General features: G+C 37.5%; 1 protein-coding gene across 4 annotated transcripts; it reads left to right on the top strand.

The window, feature by feature from the left end:
* The first annotated feature begins 11,447 nt into the window (after positions 1-11,447).
* On the top strand, positions 11,448-17,818 carry LOC113302599 (heterogeneous nuclear ribonucleoprotein Q-like). 4 transcript variants are annotated; one of them, XM_026551532.1, is made up of 12 exons: positions 11,448-11,806; positions 12,407-12,975; positions 13,060-13,149; positions 13,247-13,483; positions 13,956-14,177; positions 14,290-14,566; positions 14,651-14,970; positions 15,094-15,200; positions 15,282-15,388; positions 15,530-15,603; positions 15,684-15,792; positions 16,026-17,818. In XM_026551532.1, exons 1-11 carry the CDS (start codon positions 11,587-11,589, stop codon positions 15,789-15,791), a joined length of 2,331 nt encoding a protein of 776 aa, XP_026407317.1. In that variant the 5' UTR covers positions 11,448-11,586; the 3' UTR covers position 15,792; positions 16,026-17,818. The 4 variants fall into 4 exon arrangements, with proteins under 4 accessions (XP_026407317.1, XP_026407319.1, XP_026407316.1 ...); XM_026551534.1 differs by having other exon boundaries at positions 15,964-17,818; XM_026551531.1 differs by having other exon boundaries at positions 15,944-17,818.
* The last annotated feature ends 1,360 nt before the right edge of the window (positions 17,819-19,178 follow it).

The raw sequence follows: 19,178 nt of genomic DNA, 5'->3' as shown, positions 1-19,178 counted from the left end.
GTTAAGAAGGTCTTCATTTTAAGAATGAACTCTTATTTTTTGTTAAGTTTTTAGTTGTTCATAAGTGGGAATGAACTCCTGCTGCTTTGATTCTACAGTTCATGTTATAGATGGACTTCGTTTTTGGAATGAAGTGTAGAAAAGTTATAGATTTTTTGATTATACAGTTCATGCTACAGAATGGAATTCATTATATAGAATGAAACCTTTATTTTTTTGATTTTTAATAGCAATGTGAATGAATGAAGCTTCTCTGTTAATTTTTTTAGCTGTTCATAAGCGGGGAATGAACTCATGCTTCTTTTGTTTATGTTTTACTTTGTTATTTTTTGAAGAAGAAGGTCTTAGTTCATGTTATAGAATGGACTTAATTGTTGGAATGAAGTGTAGAAAAGTTATAGATATTGATTATTCTACAGTTCGTGTTACGTAATGGACTTCATTTTTGGAATGAAGTGTAGAAAAGTTATAGATTTTTTGATTATACAGTTCATGCTACAGAATGGACTTCATTTTAAGAATGAAACTTTCATTTTTGTTATAGATATTTTTTAATGAACTGGCACTTTTAGTTCTTTTTTGTGTTCTTTTCATTCTGTAGGATTTTTTCCTTTTGCGTATGCTTTAGTTCCTGGAGAAGACACTGAAGGGTGGGAGTGGTTTATGGAGAACTTGAATCATTGTGTCGACTCTCGTCCTATCACCTTTATCACTGATCGTCATGAAGGGCTGAAGCAAAGTATTCCCAAGTATTTTCCCAGCTCTTATCATAATTACCGTTTCCATCATTTGAAGAATAACCTCCCCATCAAGAAATCACATGAGAAGTATACAAAGTTCAAGATTTGTTCCATAAAGCTGCATACTGCTATAGTGTTGCTAAATATGAGTCTGCTTTAAATGAGATGTGTATCATATGATGTGGTTGGGTTTCCAAGTACATCAGAAATATCGATCCCAAGCATTGGGAAAATGATTTCTTCGTAGGATGTAGGTATGGGACACACTCGTCAACTATTGTAGAGTCTTTCAATAACTGGATTCTTCCTGAAAGGGATCTGCCTCCAGCTGCTCTTGTTGATGAGATTAGGATAAAGATTAAGAAGATGAGTGCAGAAAGGCGTGAGCTCGGTAGAAATTATAGTGATAATTTGACTCCCATCTATAAAGCTCTACTCAAGTCACATGTCGATATAGGGCGTCCATGGAGTGTTACGGAGTCGGATAATGGTATATATGAGGTTCACACTCCTAGCTCTCATGATGTTGATCTGATGCATATGACGTGCACTTGCCAAAGATGAAAAGTGTTTGGTTTCCCCTGTGCTCATGCCACTGCTGCTATTACTATGAGTGGTATTGAGATGTTGAGGTTTGTTCAGCCTTACTTTGGTTCGAATCATTTTCGCCATACGTATGCTCCTGCAATTCGACCCATTCCCAATTACGACAGGACAGAAGCGTATGAACCTGAAGAGAGAGTCCTACCTGGTATTCCAAGGCCACCTCCAGGAAGACCACCAAAGAAGCGCATTTGTGGTGCTTATGAGAAGGAGAGGAGGCCTATGAAGTGCTCAAATTGTAAGAATATTGGGAACCACAACAAAGCTACCTGTCGTGTATTAATGCCGGAGTAGTATGCATGAACCTTTTTTTTCTAGTTTATGTTTTTTTTATGTTTTTATGAACTTCTCTTACCTGTTTGATTATGCACTGGTTGTAGTTTTTTTTTTTTTTTTACTTTTTGATATGCACTTCATTTTCTGTAATGAACTCCCTTTTTTTTCTTAGAAATGCTTTTTTTAGATATTATTTCTTTTTGGATATGTATGTACTGATATTTTGTAGCAGGTTATGGTATTTTTCCTACCAAATCAACTCTATGGGATATGTATTTTTCATTATCAGGGATATGTATCAGTTCATTTACTGAAATGAACTTCATTTTCAGGAATGAACACAAGTTTTCCTATAACCAATAGAGTTCATTTTGGTAAATGAACTGGTATACATAAGACAGAAGACAAAATGCTGAAGTACTAGAGTTAATAGGTATCCATTAGATAGTAAGACAATGCATAATTTCTCATTATCTGGAATGAACCGCCCCTCTATCAGTTCATTTACTGAAATGAACTTCATTTTCAGGAATGAACACTAGTTTTCCTAGAACTGACTTGAATTCCATAGAGTTCATTTTCAGGAATGAAGTCCACCAAAACATCAAAGAAGGAAAATTCATGCTACAAAATAAAATCATAAGAAAATAAGACAGCAAGACAAGGCATAAGATAGAACATTGATGTTATGTACTATCCAAAATATGATAGATGAAAATATAAAACATACTAGAGTATCAATTACATTAGAAGGTAATTCAGGTGATATTAGACATAAGAGTTTTCTGTTGCAATAAGAATTAATCTACTGTGCAATATACTATAGTTAAAAGGAGTTTTGTCTGTTTAATCTGTTCCAAGTAAGCAATTGCTAAGGTATTCTGAGTTGGAAAATTCACCCCAGCTCTCTTCATTTCCTGATGCAGTAAGAAGTTTGTAGGCCATCCCAACTCTTCTTGCTTGCATCTTCTCTATCATGTCAGCTTTCTTCAACACACTCTGCGACTTGTTTGTGGTTGGCTTGACACTTCTCTTGATCCAATAGCAGGTGTACAACAGGCAATCTGGATATGCTCCTTGATCTGGCACTCCTGGCAGATTTTCAAAGTTGACATTGCTGCATCTCACCCTACCATGATCTTGTAGCCACAAGTTGATGTATTTCATGCAGTACATAGCCATTCTGTTTGTGTCAGCTTTGCATTGCTTACCAAGCTCTCCCTTTTTGATGGAGTTGTAATACTCCCATGTGTAGTTGCCGACGTCAAAAACCAGCAGATGCAAGTGTTCACCTAGAGACCCTTTTGATTTTGCATTACCACTGTGTGGGTCAGTATTCATAGGAATGAGCAGTTTTTCGGTTTTTTCAGGCATGCCTTTTATAAACTGATCAACTTCTTATGTTCTCTTAAGTTCACTGTGCCACGCAAAAAATGTTTGAAAAACAAAAAGAGAAATGAATTAGATAAGCAGTTCTCATTATATGCATGCTGGATTATACAGTTCAAATAGATAAAAATCAAATAACCTTCATAGGCATGCATTTTTCTCTAAATCAGACAAACTGCAAGCAAACATTTCACTTTTTATCAATGGATAGGAAGAAACACACTATACGAATGATGTTGAATTCATAATCTCTAAGTTGATATACTTTCTTCGAGTCTTACTGTCCTCGATATCATTGAGCATTCTATCGTTGTTTGGAGCTTTATACTTTCTGTATATATAGTATTCCAGCAAGGTGGTATACAAGTAATCATTGAACAACAGAGAAACGATTTCACTCCCTTGAACTGAAATTGGAATTTGCTTGTGATTCTCTGCTTTCCAAGCTGCTTGACTGCAAAAATACAAATAAAAAATGAACTGTCAAAAGTTTATACCAAAAAATAATTATTGAAGAGAAACATATAAAGAGTTAGTAAGAGAAACATTCGTAGTCATAGCTTTGCCGAAGAAATCACCAAATACCGCCAGCGCAACATTATCAAATCTGTGGTACAAAGGAGATCCTCTCAGTTCTGGTAGACTTGGCTTGATTTCTTGTCTTACTATTCGAGGAGCCTGTGCTGCTGCTTCTTGAATCTGATGTTCTTGTTGCGCCTGTGGTGTTGCTCCCTAAACATTTGCAGGCTCGGATCCTCTTTTCCTCTTACCAACAGGGTTCTTCTTTATCTCTTGCTGCGCCTGTGGTACATTCTTCTTCTTCACTTCTTTATCTCTATCAACTTGAGGTGGTACCTTTGCCACTGCCTTCTTTTCTTTGTTCAATATCAGTCTGAATCTTGTTTTCTTTAAACTGTAATCTGATCCTGATATGAATTCATCCCCTGTTGGTTTCACTGGTTTGTTTGATCTAGTAGCCATTATACTAGTTTCTTCCGGTACTACTTTCACAGGTGTCTTCTGAGTCTGATCCATCGATGAACCAAGGCCTATTTCATTCAGTTCTGCAACTATTTGCGAAGCTGTTTCCACATCTGCGGCAGTTGTCTTTGCTTTCTTTGACCTAGTAACCACTCCAGTTGCTTCTTGTGACACAGGGGTGGGTTGGTATTGTGTCATCCCAATCGAGAAACTAGGAGGACTACAGTCATTATTGATCGCCGTTAGTGTAGCTTTGATGACGGTGTCAGCTTCTTCATCATTCAAATCCTCATTCTTCTCATTCTTGTCATCAATAAACTGCACTCACATGCTCTTCTCTATCTAATATATCATCTGTGTCACTTGCTGTTACAAATAATTCAAGAAGCATAAATCAAACAAATAAGGCGAGAAAGAGATGATCAGAACCTCCAGCAGCTTCATTTACAACATCTGGTACTGCTTGCATTTCATCATCCACAGCAGCATCTGGGTTTGCAATTCCAACATCATCGTTCATATTTCCAACACCAGCTTCCAAGGCCTCATCCACAACAACATATGATTGCATATCTTTAGCAGCCTTATGCTCATCATTGAAAAGTTTAGTACGCATGTACTCTGATGCTTGGTCTGCCATGAATTTTGCCACATTCCCTCCTTGAGCTAGAAATGCATCAACTTCAGGTTGCTTTGAAGCCAAGTATATTTCAAGGCATTCCATCTTTCTATCAAAGAGTGTCTTCGAAGTTGTGGCTTCTGCAAGGGATTTGTCAAGGTCTTCATGACTTAACAAAAGATCCAACATCTCCTCAGTATTCTTCTTTGTCAACTGTTGTATCTCTTGAGCATGTTTACCTCTCAGGTCCTTTATTTCTTGAACATGTGTAGCTTTCATATGTTATATCTGGGCATTCATTTGACTGAATTCTTCCTCAAGCAATTCAGCCTTTGTCTTGGATTTTCGCTTTTGCAGGAGATTGTTTTCAGCATCGGTATATTCTTCCAAGAACATACCTGACAGCTGCACACACAAAAAAAAAATTTGAGTTCATTACACACAATGAACACACTCATTAAACATTCCTTGTAGGTATCCATTACAATACAAGGAGAATGAACCAGAACATCAGATGATTCGACATTAACAGTCAGAGTTCACTTTGTGGAATGAATTCCCAGTTTTATCTTAAAGCAACATAGTTCATTATATGAAATTGAATAAAATATAATGGTACTAGATTTTTAACTCTCCAAAATCATCAACATTCATCTTAGACGTTAAGTATTTGCAAATGGTATCTATATTCCACCTTGCAAATCTTGGACGGTAGTCTACTATTTTCTTCACCTGCCACTTGGGTTTTAATTTCTTTGAATGCTCAGCAAACCAAGGTTGTAAAAGAGAAGAATTATACTGGTCAGTTATCAACAACAATTCATTTCAACATCAAACCTCAAAATGACAAAATGAACAGTCTTTCATCTCACCAACAAGTAAAGGTAACACCCTTCGGAAGAACCTCTTCTCAAGCTTTCCATTAAATGCTTATGTATGAGATGCGGCAGAGATACTCTATCTATTGCCTCTAGGCAGGCTAGGTACTTGGTGAGGATGGAACCTCCATCACCAGAAGTAAGAAAAATAGTAGACAATAGAAAGAGCTCAAACATGGTTACAAGATCTTCAGTAGATCCTCTATTCCTAATCAACTCAACGATTTTTTCTTTCAATTCTGTGTTCTTTATATCAGAAAGTTTCTTTTTAGGTGGAACAAATTCGTAGGTTTGATAGAACCTTCCAGTAGTGTATTTAGCTACGTTTCTAGTGTCCAAGAAAGATTCTTCTATTCCACCTCCAGGAATACATGGTATTCCAAAAACTAACGACAACTTTTCAGGAGATGATCTTAGCACATATGTTTCTTCCCCTACTTTGAAAACGAACGTATGGTCATTTGTTTCAGGAATGAACTGGTGTGCATCGCAGACAGCAGGTATTGACTTAATCCATTCAGTAGCAACAATCTCCCCTTCCAGAAATACTTTGGCTACACTCCCCAACGGACTCCTATACAAAGCATATCTCTGTTCTTCATTCAAAGCCTCATGTTTTGGAAGAGCTTTAATCTTAGCAGCAAGAGCAATGGCTCCAGCAAAGCTACACTTTATCTTCTTATCTACAATTTTTTAAAGACAAAAGAAAAGAAGATTAATGGTTACATTTTTTTTAAATAGTAGCTTATAAAAGAAGATAAAATGTAGCTTGAGAAGGACCAATACTTCAGTTCATTCTACTTGGTGAACTCTCAAGCATTTCGAAGTTCATTCAATAAAATGAGGCTTTCAAAGAAGAACCAACACAAGAATGAATCTAGATAATGTCAACACCGGCTTACTTCATTTTTGTACAAAATCTAGGTAGAATATGCAGGTATAAGAATGTAGATAATGAACTGTAAAATCTTGAAGCGCAATTTTTCTAGACTTCATTCTATAAATGAAGTCCAGCAAACATCAAATGAGAAACATGGACTCAGTACAGTTTTTCTAGACTTCACTCTAGAAATGAAGTCCAGCAAACACCAAAGGAGAAACATGGACTCGGTACAATTTTTCTAGACTTCATTCTAGAAATGAAGTCCAGCAAACACCAAAGGAGAAACATGGACTGAATACAATTTTTCTAGACTTCATTCTAGAAATGAAGTCCAGCAAACACCAAAGGAGAAACATTGACTTAGTACAATTTTTGTAGACTTCATTCTAGAAATGAAGTCCAGCAAACACCAAAGAAGAAACATGGACTTAGTACAATTTTTCTAGACTTCATTTCTAGAAATGAAGTCCGGAAAACACCAAAGGATAAACATGGACACAATACAATTTTTCTAGACTTCATTCTAGAAATGAAGTCCGGCAAACACCAAAGGAGAAACATGGACTCAGTACAATTTTTCTAGACTTCATTCTAGAAATGAAGTCCAGCAAACACCAAAGGAGAAACATGGACTTAACACAATTTTTCTAGACTTCATTTCTAGAAATGAAGTCCGGCAAACATAAAAGGAGAAACATGGACTTAGCACAATTTTTCTAGACTTCATTCTAGAAATGAAGTCCACCAAACACCGAAGGATAAACATGCAGACAGCAGAAAAATTGGAATACAAACTGAATCAACAACAAAAATATCAAAATTCAACTTCAGAAGATCAAAAATCAACTTCGAATTAGTGTTTTTACCTTTTGCTGCTTTCTTTACTCTTGATTTCTTTGACTCTGGTTCTTCTTCTTCTTGACTATCTCCTTCAAAAACAACTAATTGGCTATCTCTTTCTTCAACTTCTTCGTCTGAAGATGTATCTACTACTACTTTCCTCTTCGATTTACCCATTTAGGGTTTTGTTTTCTTCAATTTTTCTAGGGTTTTTCGATTTTCTGGGTTTGGTTTTCTGATTTTGAAGACTGTTTTGATTTTGATTTGTGAAAGTTGAAATGATTTCGACTGATTTTGGTGGATTCTTGGTTTTGATGATGTTTGTTCTTTGGGTTTTGGAGTGAAGAAGACGAAGAAGTTGTGGTTCTATGAAAATGAAACTGAAAAGAAGGAGAGAGACAGTTGACGCGTTTTTAGGATATCGTGGGTTGAAGGCGGTAACAGTTAAGGTAAGGGTATTATTGTCTGTTTGTTTTTTTTAAATTATGGACCAAACAGTAAAGGCGTCTTATCAAAGGACTAAACATACATGGGCCCACCTAAAAAAGGACCAAACGATATTTTTCTCTTCCAAAAATTCGGTTGACTAGGTACTGGGATCGGTTCCCCACATATATATGTTATCTAACTTATATGTGTTGCACATGTCCATAGGATCGGTTCCCCTTTGCCTAAAAACGTGTTGCACATGTCCATAGGATCAGTTCCCCTTTCTGCTATAAACCTTGCTACACCCCATACAAGGATCGGTTCCCTTTGATGTACTGCACCCCTTACAAGGATCAGTCCCCCTTTCCTTTTAATTGGTCAGACATACAAAATCCGATCATACCACAAGTGATTACTTAAGATCGGTTTTACTAATAAAAGTTATACCAATACATAAGTCGGGCCTTTGTGAATAGTTCTACCAAGAACACAACAAGTTGTGAGCGGTTATACTCTATCACACATATTGGTTGTTCATAAGATATGCAATGAATAACAAAACCAATAACACCTGGCAATTTCCTTTTCGGTCCACAAACAAGTTTATGAACTTAATTCCTTAGAACACATGTAAACATTGTTCCTTAGGATGAAATCCTCACCTCACACCCATACATAATCACAATAGCGTTCAAATAATTATGGCAATGTCTTATCTGCAAAATTTAATGGTTAAGCAATAAACCTCGTATTGTATTCCTTAATACTATGTCTATCTAGAGTTCAAATATGCTTCGCAGTTATGTTTTCAATATGCACGACTTGAAAGATACGTTAGGGAATGAAACAGTTCAAGTCAAATATCACTAACCTCAAGTGGAAGGATGATTGTTGTCGTTGTAGCTCCTTGCTTCTTTACATCTTCAAGACTTCGCAATACTTGTAATGTTTCATATCCTAATACTTTCAAGCTAACCTGTATGAAGTTGACTCTAGTACATAATCAAGCGACTCTTAACATGAGTTTTGATTCACTAAAATATGACAACCAAACTTGACATACCAACGCTTGGTGGGTTCAACTGAGCAATGCTCTAACATCCAGCCAAATAAAATATTGGTGTAATCAAGATATTTCCTTTGGGTTTTGATCCTAGTTAGCAATTTGTTGTACCATTTGCGAATTATACACGAATTTTTCCATACCTGTCGGGACCGAATCATACTTCCATTCGAAAAGATCTTCGAACCCCATTCGTGTATTTTGTGAACTTTCTGTATTATGCAAGAAATTTACGTTCCATATAAGAATTCGGCGTATCAATTGATCAAATTTGTTGGGTATTAGTTTAACTGCAAATAGCTGCTAGGCCCATCTTTTAACTTCTAACGTCTTAGTATCCCATTGGTAAGACCAAACGCTCATTTCCCTTGTTTAATTAGGGATTTCACAAAAACTTCTTCCAAGAGATTCGAAGCATAGATTTCGAGCTTATTATTAGACATCATACCAAACTAGTGTTTACGCATTTGTTGGTGTTCGTCAATAAAACTATAAAATATATACTTCAATAATTTATTTTTTTTATTTTTATAATTTTGACACATTCCGCCGGGTTTAAGGAGAACCCAAAACCTTACAAAGAAAACTAAAGGAAACAAAAGAACAAAAAGGAAAACAACTATCTAAAGACACCTACAAAAACTCTCAAACCTGCTACCAAAACCAAGACTCACCCTAAAGTACCGCTGCTCCAACAGACCAACACACTAAAACCTCAAATAAGTAATTACAGCTACCAAAACCTCTCAACAATAGTAAAAAGTTGTTGGAGGTAAAGAAATCTCCAACAACCCTTCTAAAACCAAGTTAACCATTAGGAGGGTTGATTTTCTTCACTTTGGTCACTCTTTTCTCCACTTTCTTAACCCCTAAACTAGATTTTCTTTGTCTTGAAGATTTATGGGAAAAATGAGACCTTGCACCAGCAAGCTCGTTATCATTCAGCCTCCCATCCATCCTCTCCACCTGAGATAAAACAAAGCCCACACTATCACTACCAGTGTTTAAAAACTCCTCCATACACTCTTCTCCAACAGACATAATCACCTCTTTAATCACATCACCATTCACCTTTGGAGTTGCTACATCTCCTGATTCCTCATCCATATTCCCACTCTCTACAGCATCAGGAAGCTGTTGAATATCACTGGCAGAGAGATTCTGAAACTTATTAGACATCTCAATAGAAGTCTCCAATGACTTATCAATTCCACTACTAGAAGATTCACTAACAAAACCTTTACCAAAGGAACCTGAATTTTTAATCGACCCCCTACCCCTCTTCATATTTTTAACAACCCATCCTTCTTGCTCGGATGTCTTCTTATTCTTCTCCCATTGAGCCCCTATTACCAATTTCGAAGCTGCAACAACAACAACAACATCAGAAGCAGCAGAAGCAGCAACAAATGCACACTTCTCAACAGTGTGACCAAAAACAACACAATGAGAACATCTAGGAGGTCTCCATCCATACTCCACCGGAACCTTTATCCTCACATTCCCAACCAGAGCATCAATTTGACTAGGGAAATCATACTGCACATCAATCTCAACACATAATCTTGCATATGACATTCTTATTCTTTCAGCACTCTGCTATCCATCAAAATAGGCACTCTAACAAAGCTAGCAAGCTTCCCTAACCCTCTGGCATTCCACAAATGAAGTGGAACATCCCTCATTTTCAACCAAACATGAATTGATTTAAGCTCCAAAACTGTATTTTTATCCTTATCAGAATCAAAATCAAACACAAAAATCTTATCACCATGAAGAGCCATTTACAACTCACCTTTTAGCTTCCAGATTCTCTGAACAGTATGTCTCACCATTAGAAAAGGAAATTGCTTCCCTAAAAAACAACCAACTATAAGGTTTTCACAAATTCGCACATCTTCTTTTAGTTCCTCATCAGAAAACACCATTAGTTTCTTCCCCTCCACCATTGAAGGAGCTTCAAAAGGTAAACGTTCATGAATAACCTCCTTCTTCTTCAAATAACACAAAACTTCGGACCATTTAATACGATTTGCAGAACCACCCACACCATATTTGGGATCTTTAGCACCGAACCCCATTAGATACCCAAACCCTAAAACACATACGAGAAAACAAACCTAAATCTAGAAAAAATCAAAACAAAACGAAGAGAAAACAAACCAGATAACAATCGCTACCTACCATCAACCCAAAATCAAGAAGAGAATACGAGATCTGGTGGAGAAATCACCAGAAAAAGTTGAAGAAAAAATTCTTGACTTGGGTCAACGTCGCCCAAAAAATCGCCCTCAGAGGCCCTCTTGCCCATTCTCTCACCTTCTACTTCAATAATGTGTCCATCCGCCTAAGCTTCTATTAAAATGTGTTTTCTTATATTTATACGCGTCGTATTTTGTGTGCCGATCTCGTATCTTAAAAACGAATTATACACGTATGTATGTCATTTCAAACTACTCCCGAATTACAAACCGTTGACCGCATCTTTAACCGAATTTGATTACAAACTGTTGACCGCATGTATAACCGAATTTGATTTTCACATATCCGAATAATACCGGGACGTTTGCCGACTCCCGAATTACTAATTAGGGTTCTAATTGGGGTTTCTGATTTCATAGAAAAGAAGATTTCATAAAAAAGAAGAAGAAAAGAACCAGAACGGAGACGGACACGTAGATCGCATGTAATTCTAGCACGTGTCAATATCTGCAGTACTAATAGCCAGATTTCTATTCTACTCCAAACGAGTCTATTATTAGGGTTTTCGGATCTTCAATTGTTTTTAGGGTTAATTTTGTATCTCCTTTCGTCAAATTATTTGCTCCCAATCAAAATCGTAAGTTGTTTCTACAAAATTACAAGGGCGTTGTAATTAATCTAAAATGCCGCCGCGGGCGATGAAGAAAACAGCCGGGCCAAAGAAAACAACCGGTAGGCCAGCTAGAGGAGCTGCAGCAAAACAGAAGGTTAACAAAGAAGAAAGTGTGAAAATTGAAGAAGTGAAGGAGGAAGAGATGAAGATTATTGAAACCGTACAATTTGAAGAACCTGTACCTGAACCTGAATTGAAACGGGAAGCTAATGGATCTGCTGATGTTAAAGGTAAGTTCTTTATTTGTGTGATCTGCTTAACGTGTTTGATGCTTATAAATTGGGTTTGTCTGAGTTAGAAATTTAGGTTAAAGTTATCTTCTTTAAATAATTGTGTTTTGATAATTGTCTAGGAAATTAGGGTTGGAAAGCTGGTGTTTGGATTTCCACATTGGTGGTTAACAAAATTAAGTCCAGTTTGAGGCACACTTATTGTTCTAGATTGGGGCTTTGTGCTGGTTTCTTGTTTTTCTTTAGTAATGTTGAGATATGGTTATATGTTGACTAAGTTCAGGTTGTTTTGTTTGGTTGCTTGTTTCTTCGTTATTGCTTTTGGTGAGCAAATTTGCAATCCATTTTCTTTTTGTAGTAAAAAAGTAAAATAGAGTAGAAAAAAATTGGTGATGCTATGGCAGGAAGTGCAAACCTGATTATATCATCCAGGATGGAAGTCAATGTAGGTTTACAATTGGGTTTAATGCTACCTTTATAATTTTATGTCTCACTTATGTTAGTATCCAGTTTAGTTATTATTTTCTTCGTAAAATCATATGAAAATGTATATATGTCGTAACTAGTCCCCTCTTGAGCAATCTCATGTTATCATGACAGAGGAAGATGATGTCAAAGAGACATTTTATGAGGAAGACAGAGGTGAACGTTTAGAGCTGGAGGATAATGATGCGGAGTATGAGCCCGAAGAAGATGTTCCTCTGGATTATGATGAGAAGGAAATCGAACATGAAGATGATCCAGAGGAAGGAGATGGGGTTGAGGAAGAGCCCGAGGAGGGGGATTTAGGCGAACATGAAGAAGGTGATATGGTTGTGGATGAAGTGGAAGAAGTTGCTGAGGAGGTTGAAGGGGAAGAGGTTGAAGGGGAAGAGGGTGAAGAGAATATTGAGGAGGGGCATCACCACATGGCTGAAGGTGAAGATGAGGAGCACCATGAAGTTGCTAGGGAGAGGCGCAAGCGCAAGGAGTTTGAAATATTTGTTGGAGGCTTGGACAAGGATGCAACTGATGAGGATTTAAAAAAAGTCTTCAGTGCAGTAGGTGAGGTTATTGAAGTAAGGTTAATGATGAATCCCCAAACTAAGAAAAATAAAGGTTTTGCTTTCCTACGTTTTGCCACTGTAGAACAAGCAAAACGAGCTGTAACAGAGATGAAGAGCCCAGTGGTAAGTAATGTTTACATCTTGCTTAATTTGAATAAGGTACAGATATGCGCTATGTACCTCTTCTGAGTAGAAAGTCTGCTTCAGGTTAATGGAAAACAATGTGGTGTTACTCCGTGTCAAGACAGTGATACTCTTTTTCTGGGCAACGTATGCAAGACTTGGACAAAAGAAGCTGTAAGTAGGCTCACACATAGGTCTTCAGATTAAACAACCTACTGGTTAATCCCTAATGTAATTGTCTGTTTTTTTGACTTCTGATGTATATGTGCAGTTAAAAGAGAAGTTGAAATATTATGGGATTGACAGTATTGACGACTTGACGCTGGTTGAAGATAAAAGAGAGGGAAGGAATCGTGGGTTTGCTTTTCTGGACTTTGTGTCCCATTCGGAGGCAGTGGAGGCCTATAAGCGCTTGCTGAAGAAAAAAGCTGTCTTTGGAGTTGATAGAATTGCAAAGGTTGCTTTTGCAGACTCTTTCATTCAGCCTGATGATGCAATCATGGCACAGGTATGTGTTGGCACCAAGTTGTCGTATGCTTTGGCTTAGAGTCGTCGGAGTGTTCCTAAGTGTTAGTTTTGTCTCCATATCTCGCTATTGTAGTGTGTATAGTTGTTACTGATCATGGATTCATCGATTGTTTTATAAGTATTAGTTGCAGCGTGAGTAATTGAATCTTATGATATTGCTGCTCCAGCTTGAATGCATATGTTTAACTTGGACAGGTCTATGCTTGAAACTTGAAGACACAACAGTTTACTCTATAATTTGTTACCATTGTTTTGAGTTGCTTTAATTTTTATTAGAGGATCCTCTGTACATACGGCACCCATGTTCCATGTCTTGTATTGTTATGTCAATATGGTCTTCAGCATTATAAGTCATAGAATATTAAGACAGTCTAGCAAGTACACATTTTTTTATTTGCCTGCTTTATGTCTCGTTTATACATTTTTCTGGGTAATAATGGTATATGGTTCAGGTTAAAACGGTGTTTGTGGACGGTCTGCCTGCCTCATGGAATGAGGACCGTGTCAAAGAGCATCTCAAAAAATTTGGGGAGATTGAAAAGATAGAACTTGCTAGAAATATGCCATCAGCCAAAAGGAAGGATTTCGGTTTTATATCTTTTTGTGCCCATGATGAGGCAGTAGCATGTGCTGAAGGCATTAACAATTCAGAATTGGGAGAGGGAGAAAACAAGGTTTGTCTTGGTGGTTGAGGGTTCTTCAGCCCATGTGGCTTGCATATACTTCGAAGTCTGGTTCTTTGTGTATAGTATCTTGGGATAATCGTTAATCGTTACTATATTTCAGGTAATGGTTAGGGCAAGATTATCTCGACCCCATCAGAGAGGTAGAGGGAAGCATCCTCATGGAGATTTTCAGCCTGGAAGAGGGATTCCTTATCCTAGTAGGGGTGGTTCTTGGATACGTCCTGGACGTAGTTTGCAAGGTGGTATTGGAGGCAGAATGCAGCCACCTCGTAGTCGTGGATTCAAGTCACCCATCAGAGGTAGACGCCCTGTTATGGATATGCCAGAAAGAGTCAGGCCTTTGCCGCCCCCAGTGAGGTCCTACACAAGGAGACCAAGTATGCACATCTAATAGCCTTGGTCCTTGTTTGATTAGCTGACTTTGATGCTGTCATTATTATGACGTTTCTTAACTCTTGCAGTCCCTTCATACACCAAGAGCAGTTCAAAGAGAGACTATGGTCGAAGGGATGAGCTTCCTCCAAGAAGCAGATTCATAGATTACAGTCCTAGAGCCCCTGTGGAGAGGCGATCGTCTTATAGAAATGATTATTCTCCTCCACGAGGACCTGGCTATGCCGATGAAATCCCACCACGAATTGCTGCTCGTACTGCTGCTAGGAGAGGTTATATAGATGAAAGTTATGAGCGGAGATTTGAAAGACCTCCTCCAAGTTACGGTGATGCTCGGTCTTGTGACTATGAATCTGTTTCAGGGTCTAAACGCCAATATTCTGCATTGGTTAGTTTTCACTTTTCATTGGCTGGTAGTTCAGGGGTTTAGTCTTGAGTATAGTTATTGCAATCGTTGGACTTGTTTGTTTTTTTAGTAGCCTGATTATTTTCTATGTGTATGTCACCTTAGGAGGATGTTCCTCCACGTTATGCTGATGCTGGTCCGCGCCAAAGGGCTCGGCTAGATTATGGGGAAGGTGGCAGTGCTTCTCATTACGGGGAAGCTTACAATGACAGGTTTGTGAGTTCCATCTTACTGCTAGTAGTTGTAGTTGGTTTCTTTTAAGCACCTATTTATAATACCCTGCTATGATTTAGGCTTGGGAGATCTCACCTGGGGTATGGTGCTAGCAGCAGAAGTTCTCTCTCTGCTCAGGACTCGCATGGGATTTATGGCAGTCGTCAGAGTCTGGGTTATAGTGGAGGTAGGGAGTTTATATATATAATATGTACGTTTTATTAATTATGTTTTTTGGTGTTGTTTCGAGTTCGAGTCTTTTCTGGGTGGTCTGAGTGTTTACCAATTGTGTGTATGATTCCTACTTACATGAATGATATGGTGTCAGGTTCTTATGGCGGCAATGATGTCAGTGGAATGTACACCAGCTACGCTGGTGATTACATCTCTCGTGGACCTGATGTATGCATTAAACCTCTTACCAGTTCTGTACTTTAAAGCTTTTCTCTTGACAGCTTATATTTACTTGTGTTTGGTGGCAGGTTGGCAATAGCTCTTACTCGTCATCACTATATTCCGGTCGCAGCTTGGGTGGTAGCAGTTACCTTGGAGGTGGTGGTAGTAGTAGTGGTTCTGGATCATATTATTAAGGTAAGTCGATCTATTCCGCATTATCAGTAGTTTGTTTTGTGGATTGGTACCTAAACCTTAGCCGATTTAGTAACATTGGAAAAGAAACCTAAGAGCTCAAGATTTTTCCCTGTCTTATATGTTTCGTGATGATTATGTTTGGTGGTATAAGACGGTGCTCCTTTGTAGCAGTCTGACTGATCACGGCAGTATAGAAGAGCTATTTGGTCACGTGAATTTGTGTATGACAACAGATTTTTACAAGAGGATGCTGTAGGGCGTAGGCTGTTGAGTTATTTGAAGCTTGTGCGTATGAGATGCCTACATTGTTGGAAAGAGAGAATCGTGTATAACCTAAGTGCATATGACCAGTTAAGTTCTGGAGGGAGAAAACATTTGTGTTCTTAAGTACACTGAAGCCCAATATATTGGCCAAGCTAAAGATGAGAGAACCACATTTTCCCTTGTGTGCATGCTACAATGGAACTTCTTCAATTTGGAGGATCAAACTACTAGAAAGCCTAGTTTCTGTGGTATGTTTGACATGAATATTTATTTCTCACCTCAAAGGTACCTGTCATTTGATGGACAAAGACGTTGTATGCTGCATTATCAGTTATGAAAGAGCAAAATATTTGATCTAACCGTGAAAGAATGAGGTGGTTGGAATGTGAATACATAAGTACTATTAATTTTTTGTTGCTGAAATTCCTTGGTTAAGTTGTATAATGGAGCATGTTATTGGTTTTTGCTGGAATGGAAGTTTTCCTTTATACCTCTACTGCGCTGATTTGGAAGGCAGTTTTGAGTTGAACTGCTCTTATGCTTTAGAAAGAAGCATTTACCAGGGTTTGGCAGTGAACCAAAATAAAACCGGGCAAGAGTACCCTATAGGCATATGGTCACTGCCAAGGTTTGATTGGAGACTCATTAGACGATAATGTAGCAGGAATCTTTTTACCCAGTTTATAGTCTTAATGATATGGTAAGTTAATGGTCAGAACTTAGGTAGCATCTACTGGTTCATTTTTCTTCCTTCTGCCCTTCAGCATTTATTGCAAAGAGCAATTTTTAAAGTAAGTACACACAATAAGATTATTGGAAGGGAAGAAAGTAATACTACAGTTTCTTTGGAGAAACCAAGCATAACCCCGAACATATTTCATTATCTAGAAATTTAATTGTTCATTGGGATTTTGGCCTCTTCTTTTGCTTTGAAAGTGGGTAATTTAAAGTTGAGGTAGGAACCATTTTTGTGAGAGAAGAAAGCATGGGATTATTAAGTGGTTTTTCGTTTCAAGGGTAGCATGGCTGAAACCTGTATATAATTTGGCATACTAGATTCTACAAGGCCGTATTAAGTTGGAACTATTCCTGTTTGGGTTGGATGGGGCAAAAACTTGGATGCCCAAAAGCTTAACTGATTTTTGATAATGAGACTAGGGTAGCATGGCTGAAACCTATATATAATTTGGCATACTAGATTCTACACTAAGCTTAACAGTTAGTTTAGTGTTAGCTTAGTGTTTGTTGTGCTGCTTTTAACTCCACGCAGTTAGCTTTCTGTTAGATGCAACTAGGGTTTTTTCAATGATTCTTTTTCTTTTGCTGGTTACCGAAGATGATTGAGAGAATTAGAGTGCAGGCTTTTAGAGCGTTGTTTGGCAATTGACCTTATTATAAGGGAACGGAGAAACACTATCTTAGTTGCCGTTTTGTTCCTTAATGATGCGTCTTCTGTTACTACATGTTGAGTTAAAACTGCATCAGAGTTTGAGTTGATCTTGATTCGTTTTTCTAACAATCATCATGGTAAGGAGTCCTCCTTCAAGACTTCAGCTAGACCCCCAGAAGGTTTACTCAGTTTGACTTTAGTGGAACCCCTACAGGGTTACTCAATTTGACTTTATTGGGATGTTTACCGTGCGTAGTAGTTCCGTTGCAGTTAACGTTGGTAGTCCACCTTTGCTAGGTTAAGTTATGACTCATTGGGGTTGAAGAGAAACCTGAAGTAGACTGTGGATTCTCTTATTCTTCTCTTAAAAAATAAAATAAAGTCTTATTCTTTTCATCACCACCATGTTTTTTTTTATTGTTGTTAATGTCGTATATTATTAATTCATCAATTGTAGAATTTGAGTGCGTGTTAGTAGATAATATAGTTGTTGTCGTGGTAGATTTTTATCTTCAAAGTAACAGGTTAGGTTCCCACGTGTAAAATTGAATACTTTGTATGCAAACTGATAATTCTAACAAGAAGTAACTGTTTTCATCTTTGTGAAATTTTTCCAAAGAAGTAATGTCCGGTGGTTTAAATTGTGTTAATGGTATTTTGTTTACTTCCACTATGCTTCATTGCTGTCATAAAAAAATGTCTGTTCATCCGGTAAACGTATATTTTCCCCTTCGGTGAAGCTGGAGAGTACTGAAACTTTCTTGTGGAGAAAGTTTCATAACCCGACACCGGAAGTACGAAGTTTATAATTTATACTCCGCAAGAGAAATGAAATAAAACCTTTGTTACAGCCATCGCAGACTTATCATGTAGAAATGAAATAAAACCTTTGTTACAGCCATCGCAGACTTATCATGTTATACTCCGTAAGAGAAATGAAATAAAACCTTTGTTACAGCCATCACAGACTTATCATGTAACTTCTTAAAAGCATAACGACGGGCTTATCATGTTATACTCCGAATATTCTATATATTTTATATTTTTCTAGAAAGGACCAACAGACAGTTGACTGAGTCGACTGAACCAAACTCATCCTAATCTATTATTTCTAGGACCATATGGTATGGATCAAACTCATCCTAATCTATTATTTCTAAGATCATATGGTATTTCCTACATTTTAAAACACTACTGGTGCTTGTTGCAACATGTCCCAGATGTTCTGATCAAAAAAAAACGTCCCAAATGTTTCACTGTACATACATTCATAACCGATATGATGCTTTTACCATCCCTACCTCGTTTTTGAATCAATACAATGCTCTTTGGTGAATTGCCTGCTATAATTCATCAATTGAACTCCTAGAAAATAGTACATTTTCACCGGTGAAATTCGATAAACTAATGACCTTCCGGACATATGGGACCGGTTAGTCCAGGAAAAATGGCCTGGGTGTACATAACAATAACGGTCTAATAAAGAGGATATTAAATTGGGGAAATTAAGGGGAGACCCCAAAAAAAATTTTCTCATTGTCAGACCCACAATTAATTTTGGATACCGTGACACCCATAAATATTTCTGTCACACCCACAATTATCCAGAATTATTAAAACATGTCTGCATGATGGTTTATGCATCCGCATGACGTGTTATGCATATTGTTTTTTCAGGGATAACTCGTTATGCATCCTAATTTTTCAGGGGTATAATTGGCAACGCACTTGG

This window comes from Papaver somniferum, chromosome 8, assembly GCF_003573695.1.
Source record: "Papaver somniferum cultivar HN1 chromosome 8, ASM357369v1, whole genome shotgun sequence".
Taxonomy (NCBI): domain Eukaryota; kingdom Viridiplantae; phylum Streptophyta; class Magnoliopsida; order Ranunculales; family Papaveraceae; genus Papaver; species Papaver somniferum.
The sequence above is the reverse complement of the archived record's forward strand: the minus strand, read 5'-3'. Positions and strand labels throughout refer to the sequence as shown.